At 42.7% G+C, this 16,828-nt stretch overlaps 2 protein-coding genes across 3 annotated transcripts in view; both read right to left on the bottom strand.

Moving 5' to 3' along the window:
• Positions 1-486, bottom strand: part of necab2 (N-terminal EF-hand calcium binding protein 2) — a 129,466-nt gene extending 128,980 nt beyond the window's left edge. For both annotated transcript variants that reach the window (XM_047596425.1, XM_047596426.1), the window contains exon 1: positions 133-486. In XM_047596425.1, coding sequence (XP_047452381.1) covers positions 133-459 — 327 coding nt within the window. In that variant the 5' untranslated portion in view covers positions 460-486. The remainder of the gene's footprint in view (positions 1-132) is intronic.
• Positions 487-1,512: 1,026 nt separating this feature from the next.
• hydin (HYDIN axonemal central pair apparatus protein) overlaps positions 1,513-16,828 on the bottom strand; it is a 69,219-nt gene continuing 53,903 nt past the window's right edge. Inside the window, exons 63-95 of the mRNA XM_047595856.1 lie at positions 16,415-16,497; positions 15,899-16,054; positions 15,661-15,754; positions 14,807-15,011; positions 14,396-14,628; positions 14,165-14,313; positions 13,870-14,065; positions 13,629-13,737; positions 12,800-13,039; positions 12,466-12,608; positions 11,093-11,317; positions 10,839-10,999; positions 10,474-10,565; positions 10,153-10,381; positions 9,746-9,946; positions 9,545-9,671; positions 9,236-9,401; positions 8,960-9,107; positions 8,624-8,831; positions 8,309-8,530; positions 7,534-7,703; positions 7,215-7,413; positions 6,844-6,996; positions 6,592-6,762; positions 6,302-6,411; positions 5,498-5,720; positions 4,736-4,945; positions 4,450-4,613; positions 3,690-3,840; positions 3,368-3,598; positions 3,044-3,268; positions 2,304-2,585; positions 1,513-1,888 (exon numbers count right to left, since the gene is read on the bottom strand). Coding sequence (XP_047451812.1) covers positions 1,679-1,888; positions 2,304-2,585; positions 3,044-3,268; positions 3,368-3,598; positions 3,690-3,840; positions 4,450-4,613; positions 4,736-4,945; positions 5,498-5,720; positions 6,302-6,411; positions 6,592-6,762; positions 6,844-6,996; positions 7,215-7,413; positions 7,534-7,703; positions 8,309-8,530; positions 8,624-8,831; positions 8,960-9,107; positions 9,236-9,401; positions 9,545-9,671; positions 9,746-9,946; positions 10,153-10,381; positions 10,474-10,565; positions 10,839-10,999; positions 11,093-11,317; positions 12,466-12,608; positions 12,800-13,039; positions 13,629-13,737; positions 13,870-14,065; positions 14,165-14,313; positions 14,396-14,628; positions 14,807-15,011; positions 15,661-15,754; positions 15,899-16,054; positions 16,415-16,497 — 5,886 coding nt within the window. The 3' untranslated portion in view covers positions 1,513-1,678. The remainder of the gene's footprint in view (positions 1,889-2,303; positions 2,586-3,043; positions 3,269-3,367; positions 3,599-3,689; positions 3,841-4,449; positions 4,614-4,735; positions 4,946-5,497; positions 5,721-6,301; positions 6,412-6,591; positions 6,763-6,843; positions 6,997-7,214; positions 7,414-7,533; positions 7,704-8,308; positions 8,531-8,623; positions 8,832-8,959; positions 9,108-9,235; positions 9,402-9,544; positions 9,672-9,745; positions 9,947-10,152; positions 10,382-10,473; positions 10,566-10,838; positions 11,000-11,092; positions 11,318-12,465; positions 12,609-12,799; positions 13,040-13,628; positions 13,738-13,869; positions 14,066-14,164; positions 14,314-14,395; positions 14,629-14,806; positions 15,012-15,660; positions 15,755-15,898; positions 16,055-16,414; positions 16,498-16,828) is intronic.

Here is a 16,828-nt window from a genome sequence, read left to right as displayed (position 1 = left end):
AGCTTCAAGTTATTTGCCTCTGTGCGTAAGTGCGCACTGCACCGGTCCGTGCGCACTGCTCACTGGATGCCTCCATCCCGCACACCCACCCGCCCAACCCGACAGGTCTGACTGGTGCCTCTCCATACTCACATCCAAGATAACGGAGATGCCTCTCCGGGGTTCCGGTGCGAAGAACTGCTCCTGCGCCACGGCCACCTCCTCCTTGCTGGAGGCGTACTCCCGGCTGGAGATGTTCTTGTTGTCGCTCATTTTAGTGACGATCCAGCGGACGAGCCCGTCGATTCCACCGGGCTGGGCGCCGCTGTTTCCGGACTGCGCTGCCGTCGCGGACTCGCTGTCCTGACAGGCTACGGGTTTCGGCTGCTCGCGGCTTTCCTGGGCTCGAAGTTTGGCTTGTTCTTTGTTCAGCAGTTTGTGGACTCCGTCCCTACAGTAGCGCGCTGCCTGCTCACACATCCTTTTGCTGCGGAGCGCTCATGCTGCGCTCTATGGGGGAGAGAGAGAGAGGGAGAGAGAGAGAGAAGCCCCCACCTCCCCTCTTACATCACAGCATCCACCCCAAAACACACCCACCCACCCTACACATCCAGCCCCGGTATCATCAAGCCTTCAAAGGGAAATTAGTCTGATCTTCTGTTAGGGACTAATATTGTATAAAGTTTGGAGACTTTAAAGAGACTTGATGACTCTTAATGGAATATTCTATGTGTGACATTGTATCATTACAATACAATCATCTTATATTTATATGGACTGGAATGTGTTCCCTTGAATGAGAGCATTCTTTATGAGATTTTCTTAGAGAATCCATTCATGCAGTAATATAAAACTATCTGGGATAAAGTAACACCAGTCTTCCTCCAAAATCAAGCTGACTTGCAAAACAAAGGATCACATCCACTCTGCTTTCTCCCTGGTGCAATGTCTAACGTGAACAAAGACAATTCTGCATTTGCCCCCACCTTCTTTCAAACAGCCACAGCAGGAGGCGTGAGCCACCGGGCTTGTGCGGCTTGCTGCGTCCCAAAGGGAGGATCAGAGGACTTTTTTCTCCTAAAGTCAAAGGAGTGTCTCTCAAACTGTCACTCCAGCTCCTCATTAGAGGTTCGTGCGTACGCGCGCGTATGTGTGTGTGTGATGTGACAGATCTAACCTTTGGTAATGAGCGACTCCCCCAGCTCTGCCCTTTCCGCCGGGTACCTAGTCTTTCCTGCAATGTGCCGTGTGTCTAACAGCACACAGGGTGGCTTGGACAAATTAACTCCTGGTGGAAAGTTGACACTTTAACACGCAGGTTATCAGGATGCCCGGAAGACAGTGTAAAGTCGGGTAAATTATGTATCTTGCCCCATCACTGGAGCACCGGAGCACTAGACTGGGTCAAATCACTTGACATGATTGCCCCCATGTGGAAATGAGTGTGCAATGACAGATTTTTTTTTAATTTTATTTGCAGTGTTTATTCGGATAATTATTAAATATTTAAAAGCACATTACACAGGTATTTATTTAAAGCGCAGAAATAAACACAAGGTAATCCTGGCCTGTATTTTTAACATTAACATTGGAAATAAATAATCTGTGAACTATTTAATATAAAGTCATGTAGCTTAAATTGATCCCTGTGAGAATTTATCTTGGCATCTGTGTGTGTTGTCCTCTTCTATATGTGTCTCTAAGACGACTCGAGGCGGTAGCCCTTCAGGTAATAGATCCATGAGCAGGGCTTGCTGTGGCCCTCAGATCGCTGGCTAGAGATGGTCAACTTGCCAAACCACGGTCCCGGAGAGCCTCCTGAAGGAGCTTCAAAAGACACCTGGATGTTTTGGCTCTTCTTGGAGGGGACACTGTCGACTCCTTTGACGGTAAAGCTGGGGTTGTCAACCTATGAGCAGTATAAATAATGCTCACATTAATAACAGATATAATATGAAGTGAAGAAAATAAATTTGAGCATTTTATATAACAATAATAATGATAATGATCTTTATCTGTATAGCACTTTTCCAATCAACATTACGAAGTGCTTTATTATGTATCCATAATAAACAGTAAAGTCTAAACATAAGAATATAAAAGCCAGAATGCACCACTCAGACTGTTCTAGGCTAAATTTAAATCAACTTGCTTCATGCTAGCGCCAACTGTTCATACTTGAAAGAAAGTCAACATTACTAATTCTTTCCCTTTTAAAGTATACTGGCAATCTGTTTAGTGTTTTGGATGGAAATATTGTTATTCCCCCCCAACATATTCCATCCTTTGTTACACTGCTTTATCTGGTTCTACTGGCTGTTCACCTGGAAAGAGAAAGCAGTGGTTTGCAGGAAGACGTTCTTGAAGGGGATAGAGACGTTGCGACCGGCCCTGATGCTGAACGGGCCCTGAGCTTTCGGGGGGAGGCTGACCCCGTGCAAAGGAAAGATGTATTCGCCACCAGTTCCTGAGCACAGGCTGAGCTGGCCTCTGACCTGCCCCAGCTGATGAGGCTCGAAGCACACCTCCACGCTGACCTCTGACCCCGCCTGGAAACCCGGAGAGGCACTGACACTCCTGTCCACGGAGAAATCTGGGCAATCAGTCTGCGGGAGAGAGATAACGTCAGGGTGTCACTTGACAGCACGGACATCACTCTGGTTACTTATTACTGTTTGTTTGCTTTGGATGGATTGGCCTGTTGTAAACACATAAATTAGTTACTGTAGCCACATCCTCAACATCTGTAGCAGTTAAACTGATATCAGAGGGTTTTATAAACCTAAATATAACATGCACAGCAGCAGTGAACAATGTTGTGTCACGAGAACACAGAAGGATGAGGAAACTAGATTAGGAGCATATTTTCCATTTATAGATGCATTTATAGGTTATAAAGATTATAAGGTTATGAAGGATTTCTGTGATGAATGGAGATAGTGACCATGGATATAACTCACAGACTTTAGGCACCCAGCACTGTGCTGCTCCAGATTTTATTTCTCTCTTTTTGTATTTATACTAAAAGAGGAGAAATGGAAGAATATACCTGATGTTTTCTCACCTTACAGGAGTATTCAGTTTTGTTGCGGGAGTAGTTGGTGAACTTGACAAGGACACTGTGGCTGCTGCCCAGCGAAGCGTTGAAGTAGACGGTTTTCTCCGGTGGTGGGGGCAGAGCTCTGAGCAGGAGGTCGTAGTGGAAGTAGCCCAGATCGTTGCTGAGCAGCGTCAGCCGCGCTGTAGACTCGCCTGCTCGCAGGGGCTGGTACTCGAAGCTCATAACGCCCTAAAGAGAAGACGCACACAATAGAGAAAACAGTGTTGATTTGAATCCGTCTGGTGACACACAGCGGTTTAATGTGATTGAAGACCAGAGTTAACTCACCTTGGATTGTCCTGGCACAGTGTGCTGGGGCGGAGCACTGATTTCTGGGCATTTACACTCAGGGGTGAGGCAGATCGATGAGGTCAGGGGGTTCTCCACCTCCACAGTACCCGAGGCCATGCGGCGAACAACAGTCTCCAGCTCGATGGTGGATAGGACTCCTGGAGATGTGGCCTTGAAGGTAACGAGGTAGAACAAGTACTCACCTGTCACCTCATTATGGAACGTCACCTGAGGAAAAGGGGTAAAGTGCGACGTGAGGACAGGGCTCAGAAATGTATACCATCCGCATACAGTCACAGACACATGTGCATTACCAAACCTTGGTGTTAAATTGCCCGTCTCTGTATGTAAAGAAAGACATCTTGTAGTCCCTCGTGGACAGAGCAGGGACATCGATGTATTCGAGGCCACTGAGGGAAACTGTAGCATCTGTTTTTTCTGGCTTCATTATCTCGATCAGCACATGGAACCTGAGTGAACAGAAACAATGATTATGTCACATAATTCACCAGGAAGTAGACTACACCATGTTGGGACAGCAGGATTAATTCTGCTAAAGTAATAATGGAAGATTTCCTCCAAATAAAATAAAAGTTGCTTGTACTTTTCTCACTGGAATCTGCAGGTATCCTTGTTTTAAGAAAGTTTTATAGAGAATCTTAGCTAAGCAGCTACCACCAGGGATGAACTATGGAGTCAACTCCCCAAAACTGCACGTCCTCCATGTCCACTTGAGGCTAGCTTCTAAAGTGAGTCAAACCACTTAGGCCATTATGTTAAAATGTCTAAATTACACTGAGATTTAGAGACATACAGGGTTAAGGATGGAGCTGCTTTGAGTGACAGGTGAGTGCTGTCTCAGACGCCACCTTTAAGCTCAACCAAGCTCCATCTCTTTGCCCGTTTTTGAATTAGTTTGGATTTGGACATATTGCAGACACACACAGTTAGCAGCTAATTGTCCTCAGCCAGACACTAAATGGAATAAAAAAAATAGGAGTGAACATTATCTCATGTCACATGGGCTTAGAGTGTCCATATTATATAATGGAACCCCATTTTGTGTGTTTGTGTTGTACCGCTGTTGCCTAGAGAGCCAGTTGTGCACAGGGAGCATCTCAGAGTGGTGAGTCTTGGCTGGTAGCTCGTGGACAATGGTGTCCTCTGCCTTAGGAGGATCAGCAGTTCCTTGCAGGGAGTACAGTATGCCCGTCCCATCAGGGAAGGAGAAGAAGACGGATCCCTGGGGAAGTAAGAAGTACAAATATGAAGTACCTGTAATGTATTTCTATAAACCACAGTGCATTTAATATACACAGAAAAGATCAGGAGTAAATAATTGTTTAAATGTTTCTGCTCCTTTACCAGGTCTTTCTTTCCATCAGCAGTCATGGTGAGTGGTCGATAGGTGATCTCATATATCTTGTTTTGGTTTGGCTCAAAGGTCACAAAGAGTGCAGCGCTCCACTGCTTGCCCTCAATGACCGGTCTGATGCTGCAGCGCTCGTTTGTGGGGTTGAGGACAGAAAGGCTCTGAGTGTGAGAGCTTCGTACTGGACACACAAAATGTACCACCTGTAGACAGAAAGACGACAAATTATATGAATTATATAACATGTCATAACATGTTATCAGCTAACTTTTAATAGTTAATGAAGATGTTGAATTGTAGGGTTTTAATCTCTAAACAGCCTTTACGATTAAATGATTAGCTAATGTCTTCAACATATCCTTAATTCAGTCTAACATCTCTAAAGCCTCAGGGGTACTCAGCTAAATGAAAACCGAATCAAAGTTTTACAGATCTTTAAATCTGTCAGCATCTGCTGAGCCAAATCAGTGTCTCAGAATCTCTCTGATATCGACCTTTAACCGATGAGATACTACAACGCTGACAGGGCAGCTTTTAGGAAATCCAAATAATTAATTTTCCTTTTTTTTTTTTTTTTTAAGTTGAAAACCGTTTTAGTTGCATTATCCTGTTAAATAAATTATGTCTTCCACATACAATTCACGGAATGAGCATGATGAATCATGATGAATCAGTACTACTACCGTCAGATAACAACCACCAAATGAGGAAATGTCTTCACTACATATGGGCACAAAAGATGTTTTCTGTCTAACCTCTTTGTTAGTGGAGGCTGCGATGCAGGAGCCAGTGACAGTGAGTGTAACAGGTGAGGAGAAGCCCTCGACAGAGCAGGACAGGTTCTCATATCTCGTGTCATTACTCAGCTCCACGGGGGCAAAAGTCAGTTCAAATGGAACCTCCATCCCCGGGCAGATGTAGCCTTTAGCTGGAGCGATGGACAGCTCTGCAGGAAAATTCTCCGTTTTCCAGTGGAACCTGGTAATAACAGTAAAAAAAAAAATGGACAGTTGCCTCATCATTCTGTTTGCAACGTACGTAAGTCATTTTAAGGTTATGCATCACCTTCACTGCTCTGAAGGATGTGCTACTTCAGGCAGGTTGAGCTCAGAGGTTTCACTTGCACATCAATCATTTCTAACATTCATGGAGAATATGAATACCAGCGAATGGACGGATGGATGGATAGACTAAATAAAATTTTAAATATTAAAAATGATATTAAATTGCAATAGTGAACTTAAAACTTCATGGCATTCCCCTCAAGTTACGTATAGCTATTTTTCTTTAAGTCTGTCGTTTATATATTTTTCTTTAAAATGAATACCAATCATGTAAGGGCTTGTGATCTCATTCTGTCTGGTGACTCAACGGTGCAGTAACATTACTGTTCATGTAATCACATTAGTAAATACAGCATTTTATTTTTATATTTTATATAAATGGTTTCAACAAGGATAGCAGTTTAACCTCAATATGTGAAGGATGCTTAGATCATGTGTTATTATTTCAGCAGCAGGGTGTCCCTGTACAGTATATTGTGTAGTATCTATGTTTACCTAGCACCAATGTCACCAGTGTTCATCATGACAATTTTCTTCTTGGTCTGGCAGCGCTGTACCACAGCCCCAAAGGACAGGTGGTCCTGGTCCAGCTGGACCTCCACACCCTGGGAAAAAAGGCATTGTTTTATTTTAGTAACAGGAAATATGGCTGTTACAAAAAAAGTTACATAAAACGACCAACAATACATTTTCTATCTGAAAAAGAACAGTAGGTAAACAGCTAAAGAACATGAAAAGATGTTCATTATTTGCTTTTTAATGTGACTTTAATCAGAACACTGTACCTGGCAGCATCCTTGGATGGTCAGCAGGGGGTGTAACCAGCCCACAAACTCCGCCTGGAGCTCAACAGTGAACGGAGCAATGAGCTGACGCGGTGAGAACTGGATCTCAACATTACACGTCCCCCCGTTTGATTTCAGTTTCAGCTCGCCGGTCGGACTGAAAGACAGATCCTGGAGGAGAGGGTGATATCAAGTGCTGCTTGAGTATACTGATGTTTATCCTCGTGTGTATGTGAGCTTGTGTTTCCCTACCTTTGGGTCCAGTGGTGTGTTTGTGTTGACCATCAGGGTGAAAGAAAGCTCTAAACTGCTGCGGTTGACAAGAACCACCTGTTTTTTCACCTTCTGACCCATCGTCAGACATCCCAGCTTCACCTTCCTCTGCCGTGGATCCTCCACTTCCAGCTGAGACAGAATGAAATGTGTTCAGGATAATGACATTAAAATCAAATGGTGTTGGTCAGTGAAATTGTTGAAAATGTAATTTCATTAAAGTATATTGAGGTACAAATTTTCCAAATAAGCCCTTGCAGTTGCTTCTTAATCCCGCCTGGAGTCTCTGATCAGTATCCCTTCTTTACTAAAAAGATAAAGCTGTATTCACACAGAGTTGTCTCTCTCACCTTCATCTCCACACCTTGGCCCAGTACATCCACCTGTTTTGTCACGCAGCTGTTTAAGATGAAGGTGAGCTTTTCATGGTACCGACGAGCCTCACGAGGATAGAAGGTGATTGGTACCTCCATCACAGCACCAGGGGACAACACCTCTGGTTGGAAGTCCATCTCCAAGAAAGCGGTGTTCTTGAACTGGCACTGGACGCTGAGGAGAGTGAGTTTTAGACTCGGTTACGACTGAAAATCTTGTATTCTTAATAAAACAAAGACATTCCTTTACTTTCCACTGGCACATGACGAAGGACAAATGCAAACACACACCCACCTGATGTCTCTTTTGCCTTTGTTGCTTATCGCTAGAGTCTGAGATGGAGCCAGCATGCCGGGACAGAACAGGAAGCTCTTGCCAAAGTTGAACTTGGTGGAGGAGAATTCGAGGCTAGGCGCTACAGCCCTGCCTTTAATGGCAAAGGTAAATGTCGGCCCGTGCTTCACCTGATGAGATGAACCAAGAGAAAGATGACTCAAAGTAAGAAGGAATCAACAACTGACTAAATATTGCTTAGAATTACACCCGATTTTTACTGATGTAAAAAAAAAAATGGCAACCACAAATAAACCACAAAGAGAAAGTGAGAGCATAGCTCCAGGTCTCTTTAATGATTCAGAGAGAGCTCCATCACGTTGTGGGGTGACACGAAAAAAACACTGAAGATTATATAAAGTTTAAAATGTCTCTTGTTTGTATTTTATTTTCATAAATGAGTTGTATTCTTTAAAGATGAAAAAGTAGGAGTCGAGTTTAATAAAACTTTGTATCTGTGTGTGGATTAAATGATCATCAAGTACAGTCGTTAGAGTTTGTCAAAGTCACACTTTGTCAGCCAGCTGAGTCATTTTCACTAGATTTTACAGAATGCAGAAAGAGGAGGATGAATTACTGGAAGGTCTGTGTCACTGTTTACAAATTATTCATGGCCATACATTAAGGGGATCTTAGCTTGACAGAGATCAACTACTGTTGTGAACTTTTGTTTGGGACTAAAAAGCCAAGCCAATCCTTTCAAGCAATGACTGTAATACCTATACTAGGATTGTACCTTGATATTCAGTCTGACGTCCTGGAGGTTGCAAATGCTTTGGGGACAAAAGAACAGTGATAACTGCAGTTGCTGCCCAATCTCAATAGCAGCCTTCTGTGGTTTTGCCTCTAAATGTTGCAGCAGCTCTTGGGGACCTGTTAAGTCAAAGCTCACTTCCAGGATGAATCTTGCCAGGTTCGACACCAGGAAGTTAAAGGTGGACTGCTCTGAAACACCCACCTATAAATAGAATACATACAGACAAAAATAAAAATGTTGACTGTGTAGTTCACATGTTATGGGGCGATGTCTGCGGTGTGAAAGTATCCTGACTTTTCCAAAGTCCAGATCATCTCGGTGGTTGGGGGTGATCTCTCTGAGGCTCCCGTCAGGTTCCTCAACTTGAACAGAAGTGCTCATGGTAAAGCAGTCCGCCTTAACGGTCAGTGCAAGTGGCTCTGACTTGCTTTTCACCCTCAGAACCAGTCGGAAACTAACATATCCCTCAGAGGAAGGCATGAAGGACACTGTGACTGGCAACCTGCATAAAAGAGCGGGCAACAGAGGGCTGTGAGGAGGAGGATACTGCTGCATGAAACACACATGATGGTTTTTATTATTTGGTATATACATCTTAACATTTAGCTTAACTGTTATATGGTCATTAACCTGTCTTTTGGTGCCACTGTGCCAGTCATTGGCTGCAAAACGAGGCTGGACTGCTGGTCTTCACTGAGAAGTGATGACTGCAGAACAGAGAAACAGAAGGACTCCTCCTCTCCGTTCACCACATCAAATGTCTGCTCCACTTTACGACCTGTACACAGACACACACAGTAGTTAAGGTCAGGGTCATGATAACGACCTGCAGTACGGTGGAATCCATCTTTCATACCTGGACACATAGATGCCACTGTCTGAATGTACTGTACTTGTGTGACATACCAACAAGCAGTTCCCCGAAATCGAGGTGAGGTCTGTCGAGATAGACGAAAGGTTCTCTGGTGGTGCCCACACACAGGAAGGGAATAGAAAGCGACAGCGTCTCAATCACAAAACTCCAGAATGACTCCACTGCTTCCAGCTGCTCAGCTACGTATTCAAAACACACCTGCAGATACAGACCAGAGAGTTACATATGGCTCAAGAAAAAAGCAGTTAAATAAAGGAGGCAGGGACAAAGTGACATGCTGCAAGACACTGGTAAAATATTTTTATTTTTATAAGACGTGTGTGTTTAAAGTGAATTCTTACTTCCACTTTCTTTCCAGGTTCAATGGAACCACATGGGGTGAGACAGCGGAATAGACTGTCGCCTGTATCTTCACACCTCCATTTGAATGAGTAGGGCTTACTGGTTGGGTTCACCACACTGAAACATCTGTACAGAGGGCACAACACATTAGTGCAAACCGACAGAGATAAAGAGCTCTAAAATCTCTCTCCGTCTCTTACCTTATTGATGATGCAGAAAAGCCAACAGCACTGAACTCTAGCACCCTGGTGTTGGGGTCCAGAGGGGTCCTGAACTCAGGATGGCGGCGGCTCCCACTGATGTAGTCTGAGTCCTCCAAGTCAAAGTGGCAGTGAGGCAACAGGCTGCGGCCACTCACCAAGACACTTGGGGCCTGATCGCCATGCTGCAAGTTGTGGATGCTGGATGTAAAGTGTACACACACAGACAAGGAAAAAAGTCACTAAGGTGTCCTTTTATTTCCCTACAGTCATTCTGTCCTTTACAACACATTCACCTTCCAGGGAATGTCTATAAAGTCACTTAAAAGGATCCATCATTGTGAAATTTGTTTCCACTTTACAACAAAGGTCTATGCTGGGAGTAACTGTGTCACATTTTCACTTACCTGCACAAGAGCTTTCCCTCAAACTGGGCCACCTCCAGGGGTGAAAAGCGAATGTTGAAGTTCTGCATGGCACCAGCTTCTATAACCCCTACGTTGGGGTCAACGTTGAAAGGGGGCAGCTCAGGGTTCCCCATCAGAAGAGACATCACGCTGGCCAGAGCACTGGAAGGACGGGCACCGGTCAGTGCTCCTGCCAACCTGCTGCCAGGTCGGGAGGTGGAGGTCCCATCTGTTACAGTGGACGCAAGTTCACAGTTACACACAGTGCACAAAGTTAGGAGTAATATGTAGTGATAGACAACAATATTTCTGTTGAACTTCCTTGGTCACAGTTAATGATGTTGCTGGTCGGATCCATGAGAACATGCCAGGAGAATTCCAGTTGCACACAGCCCTCATTCACTATCTGCAATCTTCATGAGCAAACACACAGGCACACGCAATTAATGTACTATATATTTGTTTGTAGTAGATTCTCATGGAGGGATTGTATAGTGTTTAAAGTGAAGTCCAATTTGAGGGAATATGATCAACTTTAATGGCCAGTAATTGACTGCGATTTTGATTTTGAACAGTTTTCGTAATTTTGTATCTGACAAGTAGGGGTTTGAAATATTTAAATTAACTGATTTGATAAAAGTTTGATAAAATGACATAAAGTCCATTGTACACGGAGCCTGACTTACTCGTGGATTCTGGTTTGGTAAAGCATGGTGTCTTTGAAGAGGAGGCTGTCGACGTTGCAGCTCAACTTCACGTAGTCACAAACTGCACTGATCCGCAAATCCAGCTCCCACTGAGACCCCTCCACCACGGAGCAGCAGGGCTCAGGATCCGTCTTTATCACCTGCATGCAAACACACACATGAACCAACACTAAACTGTTAAAATCCTTTAGCCACGTATGTCTTTAACAGAAGAACCAAGGAACCGTGTGCACCTTGTTCTTCTCTGGCTGCTGGGATGATTCTGAAGTCTGCTGTGAAGAACTCAGCCACTGCACCGTCCTCTGTCGGTCGTCCCAGTCGGCCACCTGATCGACGGGCAGCTGGAACTGCACCTGACAAACCTTACATCTCATTGGCTGCCTGCTGAGAGTCACTGGTTGACTGGAGCTGAAGGTGACAGTCACTTCCTTAGAGCAACCAGCATGAAGGTGGCCCACCTGTAAACAGAAGACATTTTTCCATTTAGCAAACCTTAAAACAAAGAATGTCAGGATGTTTTTATAATACATGATGATGATTTTGTTCGTTTGGTTTCAGATGTAGGTTCTACAGGAGTGAAGAAGCACGACTGGCCACAACTAGACAGCTTGTTAATATATTAGATGGATAACTGAACTTCCCAACTCTGACTTTGTCAAACCTACTAGAATTTTATTAGAGAGGTGTACTGAGATCTGAGCCACATTTGGGTCTGATCACAAGTGGTCAACAGGACATATGTAGAGATATATAGTAGTTATTATTGTTTGATTGCATTTAGCCAACCCTTTAACCCTTTAACACTGGCTCATATATTGGACAGCAGTAGTAGTAAATGCTGCATGCAATATGCAATTTCCTTCTGATTTAACTGATAAAAGTGATTACAGGATTCAATCAACACATTTTTTCAAAACAAAAAAAAAATCAGGCTACCCCAACAACTTCGTATTTTTTAACTGTGTGCCAACTTCGATTATTTAGAGTGATTCTGACTTTTGTGATGGAAACTTCAGATTCTTGGCTTTCAAAAGAGCATGCATGAGCTCCAAAAAGTTCTTGGACAGCATTCAATCTACTTTTGGTGTGTCCTATGTCCTCTTGTTTTGTTTTGTTTTGTTTTGTTTTGAGATTTTTTTTTGCAAAAAGGCTGGAATGGTAAGAGGTGCAGTTGGCAGCCATCTGCTGCACCGAGGGAAAAGTTGCGGGTTAGAAACAACAACAGAGGCAATACAACCATAAAAAAATAAATTAATTAAAAAAAAAAACACAAATTGCTAGAAATATAAAGAAAACAGATATGACTATAAACCAAAAAGGGACGACAGAAAACAACTAGAGTCAAGAGTTTCTGAGATGTGGCCATTTTGAGGTCTATGTCGAGAAACTGTTCTGACATTGATCTGTAAATTGCTGCCATTTGGAGTTATAAACCGCGATAATTATGAATTTCAACTTATCTTATAACATGAAAAGTTGTATTCAAATATTTACATTCATCTAATACACCTAATAAATATTGTAACACTGAATACTATACAGTATAATATGTAAAACTATAGCCCCAGGTTGGCCCCAACCTCCATATCCATCTTCACTGTTTTACCTGTGGTGAAAAGACGACATCGGGTCCACTAGGAGGCCACTCAAACCTCACAGCCTGGCTACTGCTGTGGTTGGTCATGGTGAAACTCTTTTGATATGGACGGTCAACATGGCAGTCGCCAAAATCCAGCACGTCATAATTAACTATAAAAGAGATAAATTGCAGATGAATTCAAGACATTGAACCACAACATTTTACAACATTTCTGCCAATCAAGAAGCAACTGCTGCTCATAATTAATATATAAAACTGCTTAAAAACCTTTCCTCTGTATTCTTACCACATTACAAGTCTCTCTCTACTACTCTCTGTCAGGGCTCCCTTCTTGACATACCTTCTTCATCATCTTCCAGACCCATTTCCTCTAATGGCCTGCTGATGTTGTCGAGAGAGACCATTTGCTGGTAAGCCTCTGCCGTCACTCGTATTGTGGTGTTGCTGTACTGGTTGTCCTCCACCTGTAGTGTCATTTTTGCCTTGACACTCAGGGGTTTGTCAGAGCAGAAGCTGACCTCAAACTCCACCAGCTCATTGACATTCAGCTTCAGGACAGCTCTGTGCACCAAGTGATGGTCTGTGGAAGAAGGACAAAGTGTCAGAAAGGAGAAATGCAATAGCAATGAATGCATTTTTCCACACAAATGACTTCAGATTTTCTAGTTAAAAGTTTACATTTTACTGGAATTAAAAGCTGAACAGTTGGAGCTCTGTTTGAAATCATTTAAAGAACTATTCCGTCACAGTGCACTGAATAATGGTGCTGTGCTTAAAAAAGTTAGTCGGGAACAAGAACATGCCTCGTGTAATTCCAACTCCTAATCCCTCTCTCTTTCTTTTGGATCTGCTTCCCTATTTCATGATTTGAATTCCAACTTGTTTTGTTCCTATTTGTTCGCCAACTGATATTTCTACATATCCTAAGTTTATCTAAGTTTATCCATCTCCACATTTGACTCTTTTCACCCCTCCGCCACTTTCTTTTGGGACTTTTCAATTAACAACCCTCCTTGAAGAAATTAAGGTTAATTAGGAAAAGCTTCCACGTCGACATAAGTCTGTGAAATTCTGTCCCTTCTGTGGTGTAGGAACAGTTTAGCACTTAGTGTAGAAAGTTGAACTGGTTTTAACAAGTGGATAATGGGACAAGAAAACAAATGTTTTACCTGAATCAGTGGAACCTTCAAGCTGTGTAGACTGAATGGAGCTGCAAGCGTTACCAGGAGCAGCTTTGAATGTGAACACACCGTGTTTATCCAGCATGTCAATCTGGACCTATGCAATAATCAAAAAAATAAAAAATAAAAATCTCCTCAGGTTTTATAAAAATTAATTCAGATTAGTTGTATTTGAATAAAAATATAAGAAACTCAGCAATGAAAACTGCCCTAGAATCTGTCATCTCACCTGGGCTGGAATATTTCCATCATTTAGCAGCACCAGGGGCAGGGTGTGTCTGCGCCCCACCAATACCCGTCTGAACTGCAGCATTGGGCTTCCTCCACTGGTCCTCAGAGCCGGGCGCACTACACACACACTAGGCAGGGTGCCCTCTCCCGTTACCTCAAACTCCAGCACCTTGCTCTTTGATGTTGGTGTCATTCTGGATTCCGTAAAAGACAGAAAGGTGGATGGCATTCAGCAAGACAGAATAAGATCATAGTAAACTAATAGTAGTACAAACTGCCTTGCACTTATTTACCTGGTGGCCCCTTCCATTGTGGCCTCAAACACAGCACTGTAAGGCTGCATTATTGGAGGCGTAAACATGACCGCAACAAAAGCATGTGACTGGCTGGGGATGCTCAGCGCTGTAGTCGACAAATCGTAAACCTCCACGTTTCTGGAAGACTGTCAAAAAAAAACATTATATTTTTAATCTAACTTCTATCTTATCTGTATATCCACCAAACAAAACATTTAAAAGCCTTACCTTGGGTCCAACCTGTCTGATGCCCAAGTTTATTTCACAGGGAACTTTGCTGTTGTTGATGAGTTTGAAGCGAGCCTGAGAGGTTCGTCCCACTACGGCTTTGTTAAAAATAAACTTATTCTCATCCTGGACATAAATGCCTTCAGCACGGCAAAACTGTTCAGAGGAGAGCTGGCTGCTACTGCGGCACACATGGTGTTCCTCAAAGATGGAGGCTATGTCTAAGGCTATGCCTGCAAAAAACAGTATCAGTTAATGAAATAACACTTGAACAGTCATCCAGATGTGGAAAATGGCCCTCTGAATCTTCACACAGTCTGTGTTCTCACTGATTTCAGGGGACATATTGCATATAACTTGTATGAACTGAGTCATATGGACTCAGCCAAATACGTCTCCTACAGGTCTCACCTGGCTTGCACACTTCAGCCAGCAGTTGGTAGGGTATGCCGTCAGGGTGGTGTGAGGGGTCGCGACCACTGATGTCAATGAGCAAAGCCTGCTTCCAGCTGCCCAGCTGTTCGGCTGCACATTCAACCGTCACGAGCTGCTGAGACCCTGGCTGCAGGCTCCCCGTGCAGGGAGAAACTGAGAACACCCCCATAGTGAGGCGATTCTTAAAAAAAGGGGGCATATTAAAGAATGAAAAGAAGGAAGGAGATGTGATGAGGCTGCTGGGAAAAACAGTAACAGAAATCACAATCTCAGATATATTGTTCATGACTATTATTCGGTTGTGGAAATGACACTCACAGTGCACCATGATGCCTCTAATTTGAACCATTACAGCCAAACTAGCATTAGAGCAGCCTGTTTTATTTAAATGTTTTTGAAAATGAATCAGATTTAAAGACTTTTTCCCAGCAGACATTTTGACTCGTTACAGCAGGGAATGCACAGATGGAGCAAATAACACTAACGATGGCTCCATTTTAGCATTGATTGCAAAATAAATATGCTATTAGTAAACCTCTTAGACAAGTTATAGAGATGTTTTTTTTTTGTTTTTTTTTTTTGCAGATGCTACATTATGCTAGTTTGAGTAATTTAGCTGACATCGCTAGGCTTGACATGAATAAACATTAACGAAAGTATGTGAACCGTTTAAACTATCATTGACAAAATCAGGATTGGTTATTTGGTGAAGCCTGTGAGAAACTGGTTATCTGTCTGCCTATAAAGAGATAAGCGTTCAACATAAACAACATAAACTGCATCCATTAACAGGTACTATCAAGTTGTCAGGTTCACCATCAGTCTCTCACCTGTGGATAAATCGTGTCTTTCTGGATGGAATCTCGTTTCGCTTTGATGCTGGCACCAGGGTGCTTCTCTCCTGGTACCGTCTTACCTGGACTCCTGAGATCAGAAGACAGAGACAAAAAATCTAAATTTAATTTAAACAAGCTCAAATGATCCCATTCTATGAAAGGAGCATCATTAAACAAAGTAAGTAAGTTCTGTATATGTATAAATGTTTGGGTTTGTGTTCTGCCCTCCTACCCTGGTATCCCTGGAAGCACAGGGTCTATGATCATGCGGCAGATGCTGAAAGACGTCTCAAAGACTCCACTGTTTTCAATGGTGAAACTCTGACTTTTCTTGCAACCGTAGACCAGTGGACCAAAGTTGATGTCACACGCAGGCGTGATATTGTATCTAGAGTGAACACCAAAAAAAATGAAAGTTTGTGTCTCAAACAATTTTCCAGAACTGTCCAAGTTGGTGTTAAACAAAACATATACTAAGATAAGACAAGGTAAGATAAGATAATTTAAGATATGCCTTTACTCATCCCACAATGGGGAAATTCTCATTGTTAACAGCTCCAGACATTCAGCATCACAGAGAGCGCACATATGAGTGGACTAAAGACTAAAATATAAGAATATAAAAAAAATATATTACAAACAAACAGGTTAGTTAATATATCTGTTACTATATGTGAAGTGTGATCAGATTTTTGTACAACTAATGGATTATTCTTTAATGCATGTTAAAGATGAATCAAGTCTTAACCTGGAGAAAACCGACTTGACTGTAACCTTGATGGCTAAGATGGCTATGGTTTCTCCTCCATTCCCGATGTTTGGTTCGATCACCTGCAGAACATTAGTTCAGTTAATGTCACGCTCGGTTCAAGACAGAACCTGAACAATTAAAGAAAACAATTAAAATTTTGTAGCCTGTCGCACTGTCATGACTTCTCAGATAAACATGACAAAACAATATCCTTACAGTTTCAGTGTACTGTCAAACAGGGATGTTGTAATCATACAGGATGACAATTAAACTACGAGTGACAGTAATCTATGTATAATAAAAGTAACAATATAGTAATAATAGTGATAATAAACATAACACACTGATCCAGTGCAAATTAAGACTTACTGTTTTGCACTTATCATTTAGCAAAAAGACATTCCAACACGT

Source organism: Mugil cephalus, chromosome 10 (assembly GCF_022458985.1).
Source record: "Mugil cephalus isolate CIBA_MC_2020 chromosome 10, CIBA_Mcephalus_1.1, whole genome shotgun sequence".
Taxonomy (NCBI): domain Eukaryota; kingdom Metazoa; phylum Chordata; class Actinopteri; order Mugiliformes; family Mugilidae; genus Mugil; species Mugil cephalus.
The sequence above is the reverse complement of the archived record's forward strand: the minus strand, read 5'-3'. Positions and strand labels throughout refer to the sequence as shown.